Source organism: Ailuropoda melanoleuca, chromosome 1, assembly GCF_002007445.2.
Source record: "Ailuropoda melanoleuca isolate Jingjing chromosome 1, ASM200744v2, whole genome shotgun sequence".
Classification (NCBI taxonomy): Eukaryota; Metazoa; Chordata; class Mammalia; order Carnivora; family Ursidae; genus Ailuropoda; species Ailuropoda melanoleuca.
The window spans coordinates 181,275,395-181,298,155 of NC_048218.1; the positions used below are offsets into that span (position 1 = coordinate 181,275,395).

At 37.0% G+C, this 22,761-nt stretch overlaps 1 protein-coding gene across 2 annotated transcripts; it reads right to left on the reverse strand.

Moving 5' to 3' along the window:
- Window positions 1-557: 557 nt before the first annotated feature.
- ANKRD7 (ankyrin repeat domain 7) lies at window positions 558-19,428 on the reverse strand. 2 transcript variants are annotated; one of them, XM_011222616.3, is made up of 7 exons: window positions 18,837-19,428; window positions 16,170-16,284; window positions 15,844-16,017; window positions 14,864-14,970; window positions 13,875-14,012; window positions 11,874-11,983; window positions 558-875 (listed from the first exon to the last, which is right to left on the reverse strand). In XM_011222616.3, exons 1-7 carry the CDS (start codon window positions 19,079-19,081, stop codon window positions 805-807), a joined length of 960 nt encoding a protein of 319 aa, XP_011220918.2. In that variant the 5' UTR covers window positions 19,082-19,428; the 3' UTR covers window positions 558-804. The 2 variants fall into 2 exon arrangements, with proteins under 2 accessions (XP_011220918.2, XP_034526955.1); XM_034671064.1 differs by lacking the exon at window positions 558-875 and adding an exon at window positions 10,039-10,245.
- Between the last annotated feature and the right edge of the window lie 3,333 nt (window positions 19,429-22,761).

Below are 22,761 nucleotides of genomic sequence, written 5' to 3' on the forward strand. Positions count from 1 at the left end.
GTTGGAGACTAACGAAAGTTAGTCATGTGGGAGCTACTTACCTATTTATCTATATTTACAAACAGTATTCACAGAGCCCGATAAAGACCCGGAACACCAAAACTTGAGTGAGCTTCTCTGGTTAGCAAGACTTGTCATGTGTCATCAAATATTACTGCCGGGAAAATTAGGTGCTATCTGTGCAACTCCGCTAGGAGAGGACTATTGGAAGCTTATACCTGGCTTTTCTGGGATTTCACCTTAAGTATCTTTCTCCTTTGCTGATTTTATTCTGAGAAAAGAGAAGGCAATCAAATAATCTATAGTCTTGAGACCACAGGTAACTGAGATCTGCCCTCAAACCCTTGATGGTGAAAAAGTATTCATTGCTATTTTAACTATCAAACATATTAGAACAAACTCTAGGCCTTTACCTGTGTTTGCTTTGGTTTAATTTTTTTTTCCCTCAGAAAAAGCAAACACAGTTAAATCTGACTTCTTGAAGATTGAGGATCCAGGATCTTAACTGGATCCTGTCTCTTGATACTGTGGATACAAAGCTACCATGGCGGCGGGGGGTTGGTCCGAAAGCCTGGCTGACTTGGAGTTAAATTATGGTTCAGCACATATTAACTGTGGGATCTTGGGCCAATTAATCAAGTTCCCTAAATCACAATTTTGTAATTAATAAAGAGAAGAAAATGACAGCATGGTAACTTTGCAGAGCTATTATGATTATTATACAGAGAACACATTAAGCACATAATGTCCCATCTAGCCCAGAGTAAAACACGAATAAATGTTAGTTCCATTTCCTTCATTCCCTTATTTAAGAAGTAATAAATCTATAAAAATCCTACCTGCTAATGGGTCTTCTTCAAAACTCTCATCCATAACTAAAAAGTAAAAATGAATTTGAATCAGCAATAGGAAAATATATAATAATATTATGAGTACAATACTCTTATTCTTTGCCACAAACTATCCCTTTGGAACACAACTGAAGAATATTCCAGAGTATTAATTATCCTCTTGGTGGGCAATTGATGCATTAAAATCTTCCCCACCATCACAAATCATCATATGCAAGGGAGAATGTGATTTATCAAAATTTGATAAGAGCAAATTATAGTTATCATAATCTTAACCCAATAAAATCAACAGAAATGGCATCATGAACAGAACTGGTATTACAGTTAGAGAACAACAAATTTAAATAGCACGATTTTTCTAGACCTCATCCATTAGGAACAGCAAGGAGATAACATACTTAGATAATTCTTTAGTTCAAGGAGGGAATGTAGGTAGAGACTGTTCAGTTTAGTGTGAAGAACCCATCATAAGTTCCAGAAGCACTATACTTTGCCACATTAGAAAACAGGTAAGAGACAATGATCCTTGCAGAAACTTTCCAGTGGCCAGGGGAGAAGAGTACAAAAGAGACAAGTGTATTTACTTCCTCTTCTCAGAGAGACAGCGGTAAACTCATTTAGTCCTAGCCATTTTATGTACCTTGTGACTAGAGTCCTGCACACATGGCTATTTCTTCTCTCTTGGAAGAATAAATGAAAAGGTCCCATGCTGAGAACTTACCTACCCTGAAACACTTGGAGCTTCTACTCAGTAAGTTTAAGATCAACCATTTAGGGGCACCTGGATGGCTCAGTCGGTTAAGTGTCTGCCTCTTCATCTCAGCTCAGGTCTCGATCTCAGGGTCGTGAGTTCAAGCCCCACAGTTTTCATTGCAGCAATTTTGTTTTTGAGAAATACTTTAACACTTCTATTAAAACTTCAAGTTAAGTCCAGAGATGGGATGTTTATATATTTATTCTACAAATACAAATCTGGCTGATGGTAATAAAATGTCTTGTTCTAACAAAATTAGTTAATGTTATGAACTAAATGTTTATGTCCCCCCAGAATTGATATGTTGAGACCCTAATTCCAATGTGATAGTATTCGGAGGTGGGGGCTTTAGGAGGTAATAAAGTCACAGAAACCCTCATGAATGGGATTAGCGCCTCCCGTAAGCAGCCAGAGATAGCTAGCTAGATCTTTCAGTCATCTGAGGACACAGAAAGTAAACCAAGGAGAAGGCCCTCCTCAAGAACCAGACCATGCTAGCACCCTAATCTCAGACTTACAGCCTCCAGAATTATGGGAAATAAATGTTTGTTGTTTAAACCACCTAATCTATAGTAATCTGTTACATCCCAAATAGATTAAGATAGTAAATCATAACAATTAGCCAACAAATGGGAGAAAAATATTTTGTTCTAATGGGAACAATTAATTCTCTTCAACTTATAAAAGAGAAAGCTTAATAGAGAGATGGTTAATGTAATGACATATAAAAGAACTTGTGATTCACAAGAAGGAATTGCTTTTCCAACTTCTATACTGATCTGCAAAAGTAAATTAAAAATATAACCTGACATTTTTTATTGAAGTTCATATTGCTTTGTGTTTGTTTACAGTCCCAGTTTAAATAGACAGGTGTTTTATTATGAATAAGTTGCTATCATTTATTACAAGAAATAATTTGTTGTAAAAATAATAAACCCATTTTATAACAAATCCACTTTGTTTATAATTATATAGAAACAAATAACACTTGTTTTCTAATTTATACAAAGGCACCATATGGATTTAATGAACTTAGAAAACTTCTGAAACTAAATAAATTTCTCTTCAAACATTATTATTTCAGAATCTCACAATGAACATCTTAAATAATCATAAATTGTAGAATTTTAAGAAAAACAATGAAATTTACATACTGATTTTTAAATATCTCTTTTATTATGAAAATTTTCATAATCCTACTATTACTTTGGCAGAATCAACAAGAGAAAATCCACTATCAGGAGTTTTAACAGATAACTATATTTTAAATAAAGAATATTTGGATTTCCTTTACTATTTTTTTTCTGGGAAATCACATGGTGATTATTATATAGGAAAAATGTAATAAATATTATTATTTTAATACTGATAAGATGTGCCATCCATATTATACAATACTCATATTTCTCATAATAGAACAGACAAATTCATAACTCTATATAAAATTGGTATATAATTTCTATACATTCCAAACTTCCGATCTATACTGCATTTAAGTGAAAAATTATTGCTGAGTAGTCCTGAATTGAGAGCAGTACAACTCATTAAATTAACTAGAGGTCACATGATTATGATGGGAAGGTCCTGAAGTCCTGAAGATTAGTTCTCCCAGTTTAGAAACATAGCTATTTTTTCTTAGTCAAGTACTTTCTCTTTGGCTCCTGTAAGATGTGGCTCTTGCCTGACCTTCCTAACTCCCAAGTGTTGTTGTGGGGATTTGATGACATAACATACACAAATATTTTGTGAGATAGTGAAGGAACAGTAGAATGTGCTCATTAACTTTAGTACTGTCCTATTCTGGATCCTTCAATAAAACCCACTGTTTTTACATAGTTGCTAAGGTCTCAAAGTTCTGCAGTTTTCACAAAGTGTTTTAAATCCTAATATTATTTATTAGGTGGTTTATTTTTTGTGGCTTGTAATTTCATGACTTGCACTCAGCTACTACATCACTTGTAACTAAAGTTACATATATTATAAATCATCAGATAACAAGTTTGTGATTGCATATAAGATACTTTAGGGTCTCTATTAACAGTGGCCAATCACGCTAATGGGAGACAGCTAACAGATCAAGACTGATGTGGAAAACTATTCCCATTCTACCCACTCATATTCCAAACCAGATGATCTTTGTGAGAATAATGCTCAGTCTCCATGTTGATCCCCAATTGTTTTAGAAGATGGAAAGTACGGTTTATACTTAGATTGTGATACATGGATGGCTCTGAATGAACCTTCCCTAAGAGACTTAGGTCCTCTAGATTCAGAGGATCCTGTTGAACCTTGAAAATTATGACAGCCTCTCCTAAAACTAAGGTACAGACAGAAGTCATATAGGAGGTTTTCATTATTACAGCAAACTTAGGACTTGAGTAACTGACCTTAGGAGTGGGAATCTAAGGTAAGTAGTCCCCACTGCTCTGGAGGAAGCATAGTCTGACACAGGCACCTACAAAGGGCTTAGGTCTTGGGAGACCATCTAGGAGCAAAGAAAGGAGACTGATGCCTTTTTGCAATACTATCTGCATCTGATTGCTTCAGCTGGTCCCTATTAACAATTGTTGGATTTGCACTCTAAGTGTCCTACTTGCCTCATCCTAGTCACAGCCCTGCTTTCTTAGCAAGAACAACAAGGGTATCAAAAGGGAATCTAGCATGAAGGTCTGGGTGATAATCTGGGCTCGACATAAAGTTCTGACTAAAATGAGGGACTGCTTTGGAAACAATACCTGAGCACTTCGGTGTGCACTAACAGAGTTGTACTCTAAGAGTCCAGGCATGGCTTACTACTAGAGATCTGGGCCAGCACTTCTGAATAATTTAGCTTTTCCCTACTAATTTCAATTTTCATTATGATCAAATACTGATTCTCATTTATATTTGGATGTGTTTCTAAAATTTCTATTCTATTCCATTCATCTGTCCATCTATTCTGCTGTCAGTAAAACAATAATTAGTGGAAATTTATAAATCTTTGTCTTTTTTCAAAACATAAAAGTATACCAGAATAGCATCACAAATAATTCTAATTTTTGAAATCTTGATATTTTGATTTGGTTTATAGGAAATTGCTAAAATAATATAAGTTTACATATTTTAGATAAATGAGTCTTTTTGTTCAAGAACATGGAGCAGTTCTCCACTCCAAAGGCTTTTCTTAAATGTCTTAGTAAAGCACATAGTTTATACCTAACTATCTACCTACCTACCTACCTACCTACCTAAAGTGTGTTGATTAAAACAGCAAAGAGATCCACATACCTCTTAGAACAGCCAAAACCAGAACATTGACAACATCAAATGCTGGTGAGGACGTGGAGCAACAGAAACCCTCATTCATTGCCAGTGGGAAGGCAAAATGGCACAGCCACTTTGGAAGACGGTTTGTCAGCCTCTTACAAAATTAAACATAATATTCTTACCATACAATCTGGTAATCACACTCCTTGGTATTTACGTAAGTTGAAAACTTATGTCCGTGAAAAATTTTGCGCATGAACATTTATAGCAGCTTTATCCACAATTGCCAAAGCTGGAGAGCAACCAAGATGTCGTTCAGTAGGTGAAAGGATACTGTGGTATATCCAGACAATAGAATATTGTTTAGTGCTAAAAAGAAATGCACTATCAAGCCATGGAAAGACATGGAGGAAACTTAAATGCACATGACTAAGTGAAAGAAGCCAATGTGAAAAGGCTACATACTGTATGATTCCAGCTAGATGTCATTCTGGAAAAGGCAAAACTGTAGAAACAGTAAAAAGAGGTTGTCAAGGGCTGGAGGGAGGGTGGAATGAATGGGAGAACACAGACAGTTGTCAGGGCAATGGAACTATTCTGTAGGGTACTGTAACGATGGATGCATATCATTATACATTTGTCCAAACCTATAGTACATACAAGACCAAGAATAAATGTAAGCTACAGATTTTGGGTGATTATGATGTATCAATGTAGGTTCATCCTTGGTAACCAATGTTCAATTTTGGTGAGTTTTATTGATAGTGTGGGAGGAAATGCATGTGTTGGGACAGAGGTATATGGGAAGTTTCTGTACTTTCCGCTCAATCTTGTTATGAGCCCAAAAGTGCTCTAAAATATGAAATCTATTTTTAAAATATCTGATCTTATAAAAAATATTTTTACTTCAGAAGTTCCTATATTATGGGAATTTTTTTTCTCATTACAAACTTTCCTATAATATGTTAATATTTGATAATTTAAAATGTGTATACTGAAAAAGAAAATGATGGTTCATGTACTTTCTATTACTATTTAAATTTAGTTAAACCTCTTTAAAATTGTCAATAATGTGTCACTCTGCTACTAAAACATCAGTGAAAAGAGTAAATACATACAGGAAATATAGAAGCTGGCAAATTTCTTTCTTATAATGATTGTAGAGGGCAGGAAACTCTTTTTAAAGTCATAATAACTTTTGTTGATTAAGTACTTAGATTTTGTCAGGGCTTAAACCCAGAACACTGCCAATTTCCCAATATTTCCCTCCACCCTTTCTGCTTCCAACTCAACACCAACCAGAGAAAGCCAAATGTGCTCTTCAAATTAATCATATAAAATGCAAAACTTCTAATTAACCAGTCTCCAGCTTCCCCATGCCAACCACCCACAATCAGACTTCAAGTATGAAGTCTTCCATTTTTTTCAATATAGAGGTTTCCCACTTTTCCTGCTTTCCTTTGAATCTCTATCATATGTAAGTGATGATGGCTGACTTCCTTGCTACAATCTCTGAATAGCTTCTATTTATTCTCATTTGGGTTATTTTTATTTCCACAGTTTTCTTAGACCACCCAGCAAGACCTGATTTACATCACCTATCACTGCAGATCCCAATTTCAACTGGGTGCAGGTCCCGTGGAGATGACTTCTGCCTTGCTTTTAGTGGCTTATTAGGTCCTTGCTAACACAGAAATTCCTCATGGTCTGAACTCTGCTCCCTTCCTGTTGAGTTCCTGGGCTATTTATTCTCATCTTGGTAATAAACTAAGATGAATTTTTTGGTTTCCCATTGCATATAAAAAGTTATGTTTACAATGTACTATAGTCTATTACGTGTGCAATAGCATTGTGTCTAAAAATATAATGTACGTACCTTAATTAAAAATACTTTTTAATTAAAAAATGCTAACCATCATCTGGGCTCTCAGTGATTCATAATCTTTTTGCTGGTGAGGGTCTTGCCTCAGTGTTGATGGCTCCTGACTGACTAGGCTGGTATTGCTCAGGGGCAGGGTGGCTATGGCAATTTCTTAAAATAAGACAACAGTAAAGTTTGCCGCATCAATGGACTCCTTTGCAAATGATTTCTCCATTGCACACGATGCTGCTTCACAGCACTTTACCCACAGCAGAACTTCTTTCAAAATTGGAATCAATCCTCTCGAAACCTGCTACCGCTTTATCAACTAAGTTTGTATCACATTCTAAATCCTTTGTTGTCATTTCAACAATCTTTATAACATCTTTACCAGGAGTAAATTCCATCTCAAAGATTCACTTTCTCTGCTCAACCATTAAGAAGCAACTCAACCTCTAGGGGCGCCTGGGTGGCACAGCGGTTAAGCGTCTGCCTTCGGCTCAGGGCGTGATCCTGGCGTTCGGGGATCGAGCCCCACATCAGGCTCCTCTGCTGGGAGCCTGCTTCTTCCTCTCCCACTCCCCCTGCTTGTGTTCCCTCTCTCGCTGGCTGTCTCTCTCTCTCTCTCTGTCAAATAAATAAATAAAAATCTTAAAAAAAAAAAAAAGAAGCCACTCAACCTTTAAAGTGTTATCATAAGATTGTAGCAGTTCAGTCATATCTTCAGGCCCCACTTCTCATTTTAGTTCTCTATGTCCACCACATCTGCAGTTACTTCCTTTACTGGAGCCTTACTGGAGCCTTCTCCTACAACTCATCCATGAGGGTTGCAATCAACTTCTTCCAAACTTCTGTTAATGCTAATATTTTGACCTCTTCCCATGAATCACAAATGTTCTTAATGGCATCTAAAATGGTGAATCTTTTCCAGAAGGTTTTCAATTTACTTTGCTCAGATCCATTAGACGAATCACTATCTATGGCAGCCATGGCCTTATAAAATTGTACAAAAATGTATTTCTTAAATAATAAGACTTGAAAGTCAAAATTACTCCTTGATCCATGGGCTGCAAAATGGATGCTGTGTTAGCATGAAAACAGGCATTAATCTCTTTGTACATTTCCATCGGAGCTCTTGGGTAACCAGGTGCATTGTCAATGAGCAGTCATATCTTGAAAGGAATCTTTTTGTCTGAGCAGTAGTGGGCTTAAAATTTTTCAGTACCATGCTGTAAAGAGATGTGCTGTCATTTAGGCTTTGTTGTTCCATGTACAGAGCCAGAGTAGATATAGCATTATTCTTAGGGGCCCTACAATATTTGGAATGGTAAATGAGCAATGGCTTCCTCTAAAAGTCACCAGCATTAGCTCCTAACAAGAGAGTCAGCCTATCTTTTGAAGCTTTGAAGCCAGGCATTGACTTCTCTCTAGCTATGAAAATACTAGATGGCATCTTCTTCCAATATAAGGCTGTTCTGTCTACATTGAAAATCTGTTGTTTAGTGTAGCCACCTTCATTAATTATCTTAATTATTATTAATTATCATTAGCTAGATCTTCTGGGTAACTTGCTAGAGCTTCAATATCGGCACTTGCTGCTTCACTTTGCACTTTTATGTTATGGAGATGGCTTCTTTCTTTAAACCTTATGCCAACCTCTGCGGGCTTCAAACTTTTTTTAAGATTCTATTTATTTATTTTGACAGAAAGAGAGACAGCCAGCGAGAGAGGGAACACAAGCAGGGGGAGTGGGAGAGGAAGAAACAGTTTCCCAGTGGAGGAGCCCGATGCGGGGCTCAATCCCAGAATGCCAGGATCACGCCCTGAGCCCAAGGCAGAGGCTTAATGACTGCTCCACCCAGGCGCCCCTGTATCTGGCGATCTTCTATCCAGACTACCAAAACTGTCTCCACATCAGCAATAAGGCTGCTTTGCTTCTTATCATTCATATGTTCACTGGAGTAGCACTTTTAATTTTCTTCAAGAACTTTTCCTTTGCATTCACAACTTGGCTAACTATTTGGCACAAGAGGCCTAGCTTTTGACCTACCTCAGCTTTTGACATGCCTTCCTCACTAAGCATAATCATTTCTAGCTTTTGATTTAAAGTGAAAGACTTGAACTCTTCCTTTCACTTGAACACTTAAGAGTCCGTTATACAGTTATTAGTTGTCCTAATGTCAATGCTGTTGTGTCTCAGAGAATAATGAGGCCCGAGGGGAGGGAGAGAGGAGGGGAATGGCAGGTTGGGTGTAGTCAGAACACACACATTGACTGATCAAGTGTGCTGTCTGATATGGGTGTGGTTCATGGCACCACAAGACAATTCTGACAGTAATATCAAGGTCACTGATCCCATCACCATAACAAATACAGTAATAATGAAAAAGTCTAAAATATTGTGAGAATTATCAAAACGTGACACAGAGACATGAAGTGAACAAATGCTCTGGGAAAAATGGTGCCAATAGACTTGCTTGACGCAGAGTTACCACAAACCAACGACTTGACAAAAAAAAAAAATCGGTATCTCCAAAGTGCAATGAAACAAAGTGCAATAAAATGAGATATGACTGTATTTGGCAATTGAATATTTACTATCACCAGACATTTTACAAGTGATGAGGATTTAATTATGAACAAAAAGTTCAAGATTTCATGGATTTTGCAATCCAAAGGGCAAGGGGGAGAGGAGTAGATAATAAAGCATTGTCAATGACAGAATGGCAAGGCAGCCAGAGAAGGCTTCACTGATGTCCCTTATGAGGGGAGGAAGTGTCCCAGGATACAACTAAAGGAAAAGTCTTCCAGGAAATAATCCTGAAGCTAGATTGTGCTAGATGTGTTCAAGGTATGGCAAAGAGCGCAGTGAAAACCATGTGCTCTATATTTTGTTTTTAAAGGCAAAATTATAAATTTCCTGTGAAGAAAAAAAAAGTTAAGCAGATTTTAAAAGATTACAAAAACATGCCAGAAATTTAACAGTGTTTTGTTTGGGTCATGAGACTATGAGTGATATCTTATTTCTTTTTTTCTTTTCTGTAATACCCAAATTTTCTTAATATATATTACTGTAATATTTCTAAAAAAGAAAAAAAGGCTTTTTTCAATGAAAGTGCTTGTAAATAAAAGAGAATTTCCATTTACACAGGGTTACTTATAATGTTTTCCTCTATTTTATAGCTGACATGTTAATATTTTTACTTTATTTAAATGCTCTAATGCATGCCTAACACAATGTGTTTCAAAGTTTACACTTACAAATACCCCATTCAAAATTCTGACTAAAAAGACTTTTGCTGACTATAAGCTGAACACAAATTCTATCCTTTCAACTGATAGTTCATGATATAGATGTTTGTCTTTTGAAATCTCCTCACATCTTCCAAGATGAAAATTGTTCTCCATTAACAAACTATTCTTCAAATGAGTAGTCAGTGAAATGCTGTGACATTTCATTTGGTTGCTCTTTCAAAACAGACTCTTCTAATTCAAGGCAGCAGCAAAGGACTTGTAGAAATGAGGTTATATGTCTAGAAAACAAGTAATATTTGCAATGTCTTCGTGTTCAAATATTTTTACTCCTAAGTATATTTCTTAAATTCTATGCCTCAGCTACAAAATAATTACAACTTAGCATCAATATTTCTATATTTTATGGTCATTTAAAAAATAAATAATTGAATTATTGGAATCTGACAGGAATACAGCCTTTAATGTTCAGCATCTTTTGCAATGTGTTTGGACTATTTTCTTGACCTAATATTTCTACTATGCATCAAAACATACAAAGATTAACATTTCATTAAAAACTGCAACATGTACTGCCATGAGTAGAAGAAATGGGGGTGTTTTTAATTGTTTGGCCTCAGGAGATACTCAAAATATGAGTGGTATTTTTAACTTTCTACTGCCTTATTTCCCTAAAGAACTGAAGTAGAAATCACAGAAATTCTTTACTTCTTAGAGCTCGTGAACCATGTTAAGAGGGAGAGAGACAGAGAGACAGAGAGATGGTAGGACAGGAACATATAAGGAAGAAGAACAAGAGTCCAAAAAACAAAATTTCTTGAGTGCGTGAGATTAAGTTACAAAGAAAAATTCAAGTAAATTCTCTCAAATTCACTCACCTTGAGGCAACAGGACCAAGCACTGTTCAGGGTGTTATAACGATAGATTTGAGGGGATGAAGAACGAGTGAATAGTTGTGACAGTCATATGTTCTCCTATTGCCATCAGGGTCCCTCTCGGTCTTAAATTTTCTTTTTTTCTTTTTTTTTTATATTTTTATTTTTTAAGATTTTATTTATTTATTTGACAGACATAGAGACAGCCAGCGAGAGAGGGAACACAAGCAGGGGGAGAGGGAGAGGAAGAAGCAGGCTCATAGCAGAGGACCCTGATGTGGGGCTCGATCCCATAATGCCGGGATCACACCCTGAGCCGAAGGCAGACACTTAACCACTGTGCCACCGAGGCGCCCCATATTTTCTTTTTTTTTCCCTTCTTTTTTACACTATAGTTGAAGGGTAGGGGAGGAGTGTGTTTGCTGGCATATAACTGAAAATTTTTATGTCATCTTATTAAAAAAAAAAGTCAATGTAACATATACCCACCAAAAAACAAACAACAAACAAACAAACAAAAAGCTAAGTTTTATAGACCTAAATAACTGTATGGTTTTTTGAAAATAAGCAACAAGAATTATTTTAATAGATGCATAGTATTTTTAATTCACAAATACTGCTACCTAATTTTAAGTTTTATGTAATGATTAAGTATATATTATATTAACAATTATCAAATATACTTATTGGAAGTGTTTTTAGAATAATATTAAAAATTTACTAATAGCTTTATATTTATTAAAATTTTTGCTTTTTTATAACTAGTAGTTATTATAACTAGTCATATTTTGTTTTTTATAACTAGACTATGGATAAAAATTATCTTAATCATTCGGTATCTCTTTACATTACATTTTCAGTCAACACAGTGTCAAAATGTTCTAGTTACAAACTTTCTTAAGAATGGGTCTTAAAAATATTTAGCATCTGAAAATTGGAGAAAATTTCTATTTCAAATTTAAATATTATTTGAAAAAACCAAGTCCCTTCCTACAAAACAAACCATCAAAACTATTTAATTTGTATCTTCATACCTTCCTTCAGCTCTTCTGTATCAAATACAGTGCCCAAAGTTGTATCTTCAGAGTTAGACTTCTGTTCAACGTTCTTCTTCCTTCCATAATTGGCAATTAATTGATGATATCTATCCATAAAGAGAAAACAGATATGAATTCCAGGATTCATAAATAGTTAAATTCATAATACATAATCATCAGATCAAAACCTTCGACTTTAGCTAATGCCTTCCTAAGTATGTCATACACTTGCAGACACCATTTTTATTTCACATATTCCCATTCTCTGTTACTTTTCTTCCTGCTATCACAAATAAACTACTAGCAAGGTAGAAAAAATAGCTTTAGGTTATCGTTGGCGTTATTAGGTTGCTAGGGTTGCTGTCACAAAATACCACAGACCGGGTGGCTTACACAAAAGATATTTATTTTCTCACAGTTCTGGAAGTGGGAGGTCCAAGATCAAGGTGCCATGTGTGTTGGTTTCCACTGAGGGCTGTAAGAGGAGGATCCGTTCCAGGCCTCTCTCCTTGGCTACATGAATGTGCTCTGCCGACTCTTCACTAAAAGTTGCCCCTCTGGCAACAAGCACTGTTGGTGTCTCTATGCCCTAATCTCCTTTTCTTACAAGAATACCAGTCAAATTGGATTACGGCCCACTCTATTTCACTGTCATTTTAACTTATCGCTTTAAAAGCCTCTTTCCAAATACAATCATCCAAATTTTGCGGTCCTGGGGGTTAGGACTTTAACACATGATTTTGAGGTGGGAGGAATGGGACACAATTCAGTTCATAACACTTGGGCCTAACAGCCAGGGGAAGGGGCGGAAGGAGAGACAGAGAGAATCTCAAGCCGACTCCCCACTGAGCGCAGAGCTTGACACATGGACTCTATCCCAGGACCCTGAGGATCATGGCCTGAGCTGAAATCAAGTCAGCCAGTTAACTGACTGAGTAACCCAGGTGCCCCTATATACAAACTTTTAGAATGATATGGAAAACTCCCCATTTAAAATTCCCCTTTTTATAAAATGAAGAATCCCTTCATAGCATAGATAGCCATCAGTAATTCATCTCTTTACTGAAATTTTTATAACATGGTTTGCTTAAACCAAGGTACATACGTACAGTATTGCAAAAAAATATTGTATTCAATTACGGTTTATATATTTAATGGACTATGAATCCCTTGGTTTATAAAGTTCAACTTTGACTTTACAAATAAGCATCTGAATGTATATGTAAAAATTACTTCTCTCTCTCTCTCCCCTTTATCTTTTTTTCCTCTCCTCCCACCCCTGTGATGTTCATATGGAATTAATGATTAAAAGATATTGCTAAATGTGAATAAAGTAGGTGGAAGAAAAGGAAAACAATAAATTAGAAAAAATACCTATGTATAATTAAAATTTTACCTTAAAATGAAATTATAAGGAAAATACCTTTATGTTAACTTCATTAGCTATATGTAAATTTCTGTTCATTTCATCTTACTTTCTCATTGACTATTAAAATTAAAAATGCATATTTATACATGAAAAGTTTTGTCTTTTGGGTTAATGAGAATATACTTAAGAATTCTGAAAACTTATCAAACTAAAGTTAGCTAACAAAACAATAATAATATTCAAAACTTGAATAAAATTTTTATATTACTAATGTGTAAAAATAATGAAAGAGGCTTGTGTAGATTAATCATCTTTTGCCCAATTTCATTACCCAGATGTTTTATTATTGACTATGTCACTATTTGCTGAAATCATTGTACTGACATACTTCAAATTCCCATGCCCCTGGGAGTCAATCTGTGGACTCAGCCTACCTGCAGTTCTTTACTGATTGGACCCTACAAACAGGTGAAATCAAGGATCCCTGGTTCCATGTGCCCAGAATTCATAATATGGTTACCCCTACTGTACAGCTTTGTACTTCGTCAGCTTTGCACTTTGGGGGCTCCTGGTTCTTTCCTTATGATCAAATCCCATACAGTTGTTAAAAGATATGCAGGACCACTTACACAGTAAAGCCATTAAAAGAAGCATATTCCTCAGCTGTGAATCCATAAATATCTTGGCAAGATAGGTCCACCTCTTGCTGAAGAAGAAGACTGACTAAATTTGTTGGTTCATCACTTATAGCAATCATAAGGGCTGTTCTGGAGCAAAAGAGATACATAAATGTGTATTTATAGATCTTAGACATGTCTTGTACTTTTTTTAAAAAGTTAAGTTTTCTAAATTTACTGTTCAAATGTAGACTATCAGGGAAAAAGAGTCAGGGCAAGAATGTAAAAAGTGGGGCAGATCTGCTCAAAAAGGTGTACCAATCACATTTTATCACAGTCTAAAAATAAAAGAGTCTCTAGGAAGCAGCTAGCTCCATGGTTTAGTTGTGTGTTTTGTTTTTGTTTGTTTTGCTTTTTTTTTAGGATTTTATTTATTCATTTGACAGAGAGAGAAAGAGACAGAGTGCAAGGAGGGGAGCAGCAGGCAGAGAGAAAGGAAGAAGCAGGCTCCCCACAGAGCAGGGAGTTGGCTGTGGAGCGCGATCCCAGGACCCTGGGATCATGACCAGAGCAGAAGGTAGATACTTAACTGACTGAGCCCCCCAGGCACCCTAGCTCAAAGGTTTTTAATCCCTGCTCCCTGGAACCCTAGTGTTTTCAAGATGTCTCAAAATGCTAGGGAGGGGCATGTGTAGGGGTCTGGATAGCTACCCCCATTTAACTATAGCATCTAGGATTTAGAGACTGAGTTTTTGTGTACAATTCTAATTCTAATGTTATAAATAATAATAATAATGACTTACCAATCTGGCCCAACTGTTTGATTTTACAGAAAAACAGATCTTGGGAATCTAGGTAATTTGCCCAAAATATATGGCCAGATCTTTTATCAGTATCACAAAATGTACACACACACACAGACACACACACACACACACACTTATGTATATTGTCTTGTTAGGTAGCTATAGTTGTATGGTCTTATTTAGCATTTATTATACCTTTGATTCTTATCTGAAGCATTCACATCTGCCCCTCTCTTCAGAAGATAGTCTACCATTTTTGCATTATTTTCAGTAATGGCAAGTAACAGTGGAGTATACCCATCCTGAAAAAATTATTTTAAAATGATTATTTAAAATATTATACTAACATTATATGCCTTTTAGATTTAAGTTCAATTTAAAAGATAAGTGTGTTAATGAGAAACCTCTGAATAAACACTTTAATTTTAAAAAGGTTTTGATATATAACAAAACATGATTTCAGAGACTAAGAAAATAAACTGGAATTAAGTCATTCAAAAATAAAATTAAAGTTTTTACTTTAGGCCTAATTCAAATGGTGGGCAAGAGCAGTCTGGAGTATTTAAGCAACAAGCACCTAGCATTTAATGTAAGTATTACAAACCATCAATTCACATTTCATAATGTTGTTATTATTGAGATTCCATAGGCTTCCGAGGCTGGCACTTATTTTGGGGTGTCATAGAGACAAAATATCAGTGAACCTAAGTGTTAAGAAGCTTAAAAACAAAAACAAAAACAGAAAACCTCATCTCAATAGGAGAGTTTGATTAGTTTTAGTATAGTAAGTGATTTTCTAATTTAACCCTATTATCATTATCCATGAGAATATAAATAAGACAGGCAAAAATGTAGGCTTATGATTTTTAACCAATATCAACTTATAGGGAAATCAGGTATTTCTCACTTGATACAGGCCTTTGAACAGTTATCATGGTGAAATATAGCATTGTGTTGGAGGTCAGTGTATAGTTTGAAATGAAATGGGACCAAGATTTTTTAAAAAGGAAAACCTTATCAGTATTTGATAATATCATTCTTCTTCTCCTTCTCCCCAGTCTCGTTTTGGAAAATTTACGCTTCATAGAACATGTGTTTCAAAAGATATGACTTATCTGCAATACATACCTTCTTCCATTGCTTTCTAAAATATAACGTTATTTTTAATAGACTACCTTATTTTGATCTTCAAGATTAGCTTTGTGTTCAAGCAATTTTTCAACTAATGAGATACTTTGGCCACAGACGGCATAATGGAGAGCAGTATTGCCGTCTAAATCCGCCAGATTTGGGTCTGCACCGTGGCTTAGAAGAACAGCAGCACAATCTTCCTTAGCACACTGTACTGCCTGTCAATACAACAACAGATGAGTAACCAACTTACTACTCAGGGTGTGATATCTTAAACTAACGTTTCATACCATTTTAAATGATGAAATCCAATAAAAATTAGCTAGAAGAACTCAAATGCATTCCAATTGAAAAGGAAAAATTGACACACCTTAGTCAAGGGAGACCGTTTTTCACTATCGCAGACATTTATTTTGCAGTTTTTCTCAATTAAGAGAGATACGATATTTGAATATCCATTAGCACAGGCCAGGTGCAAAGGCGTTCTGTATCAATATAACATAACACAAAATTAGACTAAGTCTTATTTTGAGAAATTATGACACTCAAGAACATGACAGATCATATACTGTTAAGGTATTTGTTTCATGTACTTATTGATATTTATATACAAGTTATATTAATTATAATTGCTTTCTACTGAATTAAAAAGTCATGCAAATGCCTTTAAGATCAAATATTTAACTGGTTTCAGTTCAAGGAAAGTTTATAATGAGTTAAAAATACATATGTATGTATGCATTGTATTCACCAAAAAATGTCTAGTAAGCATTCACTATGGCTAGGCAGGGTTCTAGGTAATGAGGATATAGCAGCAAACAAAATAGACAAAAATACTTGCTCTCACGGATCATACATGCTAGTGAAAGAAGGAAACAAAAAGCTTAAAATAGAAACCATGCCAGACAGTATTGAGTGCTAATGAGAAAAATCAGGCAGGGAAGATGGGAAATGTCAGCTAACAGAGAATTTGCCATTGCACAAAGAGTAGACAAGGGAGCCTTCGCTGATAAGGTGATAATTAAATAAACCCCGGAAGGGAGTGAGAGAAGAAGCCATGTGGCTATCTGGGGGAAAAGCACTTCAGGCAAAGGAAAACCATGTCCAAATCTCCTAAATACATTTCTGACATTTCTGTGGAACACTAAGGAGGCCAGGGAACCTGGAGATGAATGAAAGGGAAAGTTGTAGGACAGAAGATCAGAGAGATAACAGAGTGGGGGTACATGTCATGTAAGGCTGAATGAGCCATTGGAAGGACTTTGGCCTTTGCCTTTAATGAGATGGAAAGCCAGTAGAAGTTGTTAAGGCACGGAATGACTCATTTCACATAGATTTTATAGGATCTTTCTGGCTACTGTATTGAGAATAAACTGAAAAGGTTAAAAGACAGAAAACTAGTTAGGAGGCCACTGTAGTAATTTTGGTTAAGATATGATAGAGATTTTGACTAGAATGGTAACTGTGAAGGTGGCAGGAAATAGTTGGATTTTAGCTATATTTTGAAGGTGGAGCCAACAAGATCAGATGGATGATATGAAAGAGAAGAATCAAGTATGATGCTAGGGTTTCTGGTCTAACAATTGAAAGAAAGAATTTGGTATTTCTATAAAGAGAGACGCAGGTCTGAGGAGGAAAAACAGGAGCACAGTTTGGGGATGTTTGAGATGTCTCAAGAGGGATGTGAGGGAGCTGGTGGCTCTCACAAGCCAATTGTTAAATTTTCAGGAACTATTTAAGCCAAATGACATCACACTGGTAGCTTGAAATCGGGGCTTCTCCTCCCTTTGCTTCACCCCCACCCTCAACTAAGAGCCTGCTATTAAACATTGACCAGCACACCACAATCTATCAGATATCCACTTTCCAGTGTAGGTATTTATATACATGACTCTAAAGTTCAGGGGAGGGGTCTGGCCGGAGATAAAACGTCGGAAGGCACTGAAATATAGACATTTAAAGATAATCTCTCTTCACCAGGCAAGTGAAGATTAAGACACACAGAATCATTTCAAGTTCTGAGCCCTCAAATATTTACCAGACAGGAGGAGAAAAAGAAATCAGCAAAGGAGTCTGGAAAAAAGTGCCCACAGAAGTAGGAGAGGTGCCAGGTGAACCAAGCGTCCTGAAAGACAGGACATTATTTCAAATACTACTGATAGGGCAAGATAGGGCTGAGATGCCAGCCGTGTAAGACTGAGAATTGACCACTGAATGAAGTCATGTTGAGGTTACCCATGACCCCGTAATGTAATTCAATGGAGTGGTGTAGGATAAAAATTGGATAAATTTACATAACTCTGTTTTTGTCAAAGGGAAGGACATAAAACTATTGGCAAACTGACATAAACCTTCTTTATAACCATAGTTTCCAGTTACCCAATTATGATGAAAAATGATGTTTTTTATACCCTATAACTAGAAAACTCCCCCAACAGACAGTACATATTTTATTATTATTGCCAAACACGTAACTTCTTCTTTTTATTAATATATAAAATTAATTTTGTTTTTGCAGTAAGTGGTTGTGATGGGCTTTTTGAAGATACTCTGCAAGTGGGGAAAAAAAAATCATAGGAGATCCATGTTAAAAAGTCCATCGTTTTGCTGTCTCAATGTCTTAAAATCTTAACAACTGTTCTGGGTGGTCTCCTCTACTTAGTACATTAGTACATTAGTACTAAGTACTAAGTACTATGGTAAATCTTGGGTGGCTGGGGACATTATATAGATCAAATAATAAAACAGCAGTTCAGGTAAAGGGTGAGGTGCCAGGTGGAGATTAATGCAGTGGGAGGAGTTGGAGGCAATAAGGGAGGACACAAATAACCTCAAATGCCCAGGTAAGTATTCTAAGAAATAACAAGCTGGAAATTGGAAGCTGGGAGTGTGACCTTTGACAGTGGTTATCAGACCTCCCCACTATGGGAAACCTGGAGTGACAACCAACGAAGTAGCCCGGACGAGTCCTGCTCCTGATTACAGGACCCAGTGGAGCCGGCTTCCTCTCCCCACTGCCCTTCATCAGTCTGGTCACCTGTATTTTCTGTCCCGTATATTCACATCATGTTTCTTGAGCTGAAGGTACTCCTTCACCTTCTCCAAATCCCCGACTGAGACAGCTTTGTGAAGTTTCTTTAAATCCTTATCTCGAAGGTTGTAGCCTGGCTGGGTGGGGTGATGGGTACTGACCCGGCCTACGGGCAGGTGCGAGGAGGGATTGTGGGGCTGATCCTTCCTTCTCCAGAAAGTGAAAAGCTTCTTCATTGCGGCACAGGGCATAAGTCCTTCAGTTGGGTCAGGGTGTCCTGCAGCTCACAACGGCCCCACCTGCCCCTTGGGCCTGGTCCCTCCCTACATCCCCAACCCCTCCCCCACCCGTCTTCACCGCAGAGTCCAAGCTAGCCAGAGACCGGAAGTAAGCCAGTGACAGGAAGTGATCAAAGACAAGAAACCGGTTGAACCACTCGCCTAGGGCAACACACCCATCTCAGTTGCCTGGCAACGCCCTGAGCCCAGCGCAGCAGTAGCACCCGCACCTGTAGGGACTCGGTACTGAAGGCGTCCAGACCCAGATTCTCAGTTAAGATCTTTGACTGCTACACTATCAATCTTACTAGTAGATCAGGACCTGTTGGTAGAAACCTACCAACTTTCTTACAAATAACCCCTTCTCCTTTGAGTATAGACCTAATGACTTGAACTCTTGAAAACAGATTTACCTTCCTTGTGATGGGGATAGATCTTTTCCAGGGATCTTGCCCTCCAGTCTACGTATCCACCCACCCCCCAAGATGGTTCACATGATCTAACACATCTTTAACAATAACTGAGATCCTTTTATAATCTCAATTTCAAATTTACTTTTGAATGCAACCTCTCATATTCCAGCTTGCTTTCACATGTCAAAGAATTCCAAAAAGACTTCCAATTCATTGCACCTACAGTCTGTTAATTCTACCACCTTTCACTGACCTTGACCACCCCACTCTGTGTCCACATTTCCCTACTTAACTAGATTAAATTCCAAGGTTCATCATCATCACCACTCCCCTGCATATACCTTCAATGTTTGTGCTCAATCTTTTTCTTACTTTCTGCCTAAACCTCAGTCCTAGTTAAATCTACAACTCCCATCTAAAATGGTCTGTCCTGAGCCACTGAATGTGACTAAAGGAAAAAACAAAGCCATGCTGTCCTGTCTCACTTTTAGTTCATGAAAATTCACCTTAAGTGGATTGGTATGCTTTTCAACAACCCTCAACTATTTCCCTGATCCATTCACACTCACACTTTCCTTGGCCATTTCATATCTTCTCTCCAAACTCATTCTTGGCTGATGATCTGGTTTCCTGATCCACTGAGAAAAGAGAATTAATCAGAAAGAAATTCTGTAGGCTCCCAGGTCACCTACCCATCTGCCTATCCTTTCCCAAAAAATATTTTACCTTCTCTTCTGTTCCTACTGATATGTCCATGTTTCTAGCAAAGCCCAGCACTTCTCTGTGGACTAGAACCCATCCTCTATAGCCTGTCCATGAACAGTGTTTCAGCAACCTCTTGCTTTCTCACATGTCTATAAAGTCCGTCTCTCTGTTAACTAATTCTTATTAGCATAAACACACGCTAATATTTGTCTAGCCTACAAATCAACAAAACTGATTGCATCTCTCTCTCTGTAACCATTCATGGTCTCATTCTCTCCTTTACAGCAAAACTCCTTAGAATTGTCTGTAATATTATAATCTCTCTATATAATTTTTCTTCCTCTGTCCTCACAGCAATTCCTATCATTATCTATTTTTCATTGAAGTATAATTGACATATAACATTATATCAGTGTCAGGTATACAACATAATGATTCGATATTTGAATATACTGCAAAATGATCACCACAATAAGTCTAATACATCTGTTACAAAAGTTACAAAACTTTTTTCTTGTGATAAGAACTTTGAAGATTTACTGTCTTAGCAACCATTCTTTTGTTCCCATCTCTCTCAAATGAAATCATACTGCTTTCAGTATGATTGCCCATGACCTCTATCATGTGAAATCCCATTGTCATTTCTCAGTTTTCATATTAATCCAGTAGCATTTGACCAGGTTTCAAGGACCATTGCTTGCTCCTTGAAACACTGTCTTCACTTGGCTTCTAAGATATCACATTTCACTGGTTTAATTCCTTCCTTTCTAACCATTCCTTCTTGGTTTGCTGATTCCTCTTTATCTCCAATATTGGAGAGCCCCAGGATCAGTCCATCAATAACTTCATTTTTTTTTTCTCCAAAATCCTTGGAGTCATCCATGAATCTTACCTTTTACATCTACGTTTAAATTGCCAGCAAATCCTGTTAGCTCTAACTATAAAATATATCCAGAATTCATTTGATTTATTCCTGTATCCATATTCCCTTCTGGGTGATTGTATTTATTCCATGACTTTAAGCCATCTTATATGCTCTCAACTCCAAAATTGAGAGTTCTAATCTGTTCTCCTGTCCTGAACTCCAGACTACTACATCTAGTTAGCTGTAGATTCTAGTGGCATCTCACACTTCATATGTCTCAACTGACCTCACATTCCACTCTGTCCCTGTCTTTCTTACTTAAGAACAAGTAACTCCATTCTTCAAAAATCAGGTCAAAAGTTGCTCAGGTCAAAAGTCTTAGTGTCATCCTTGACTTCCCCCTTTCTCAATGGCCACATCAGTTAGCTAATCACTTAGCAAAACCTAAATGCATTACCTCCAAAATACATACAGAATTTGACCACTGCTATCCATGTAGCACAGGCCAACATCATTTTTCTCATTTGCACTATTTTACTTTAATATTTTATAGGAGAATCCTGACTGGTCTTCCTGCTTCTGCCCTTACACACCACCTTTGCCCCAGCTTATTTAGAACCCAGCAGCCTGAACCCAGCAGTTAAAGTGCCTTCAGATGATAGCATTTGTCTGTTAAAAATACTTCAATTATTTCCTAAATCCCTTTCAATAAAAGCTAAATTTTTTATAGTGACCCCATGGCCCTGTACAATCTGTGACCCTACTCCTCCACCTTTTATTTATCCCACCTTTTACTTCTCTAGCCTCAAGTCCTTTCTCTTAAGCTCTCATTGCTACAGGCACTGTGGTTTCTTGGTCGTTCCCCAACACACTAAGCGTGTTCCTGTCTAATGGTCTCTAACCTTGTTGCTCTCCTTTCCTAAAGTGCTCTTCTTGCCACGATAATGTAATTCTTGAGAAGGCAGCCTTTTTTTTATGCTTTGTTCCAGGCTAATTCTCAACTTCCATAACAACCTTTGTCACATTAAGTGCTCAATAAATGTCTGTCAAATGAATGGATAAACATTTGGATAATAACCTCTGCTTCTACCTACCTTTTAAATTCTTTAGTACAATTTTGGACACAGAACTTTTCCTTAATTTCATGGAGCAGAGGTAAAAACCAGGATGTAATTTATTTTATTTTATTTTTAAAGATTTTGTTCCTTTATTTGACAGAAAGAGATGGCACAAGCAGGGCGAGTGGCAGAGGAAGAGAGAGAAGAAGACTCCCCGCTAAGCAGGGAGCCCAATGACATGGGCTTGACCCCAGGACCCTGGAATCATGACCTGAGCTGAAGGCAGATGCTTAGCCAACTGAACCACCCAGGTGCCCCCAGGATGTAATGTTTAAACAGAAACTTGAAGGTGGCAGATGAGAGTGTGAACACAGAACTTAATGTGAAACTGGCCCACCAGATCTAACTCTGCCAAAATCACAGACCCCCGTCCATCTCCACAGGAGCCTTCAGTAGGCAGCTTCCTGGCCATGAGGAATGCCAATCCCTAATCTACCCTTAGTGTGTTCCTAAAAGCAGATAAATCATCAAAGAGCAATGCACAGCACTCAAGGCATACAAACAAAATAATCCACTGGGAGAGGAAAGAAAATACCTGAACCTCTTTATACC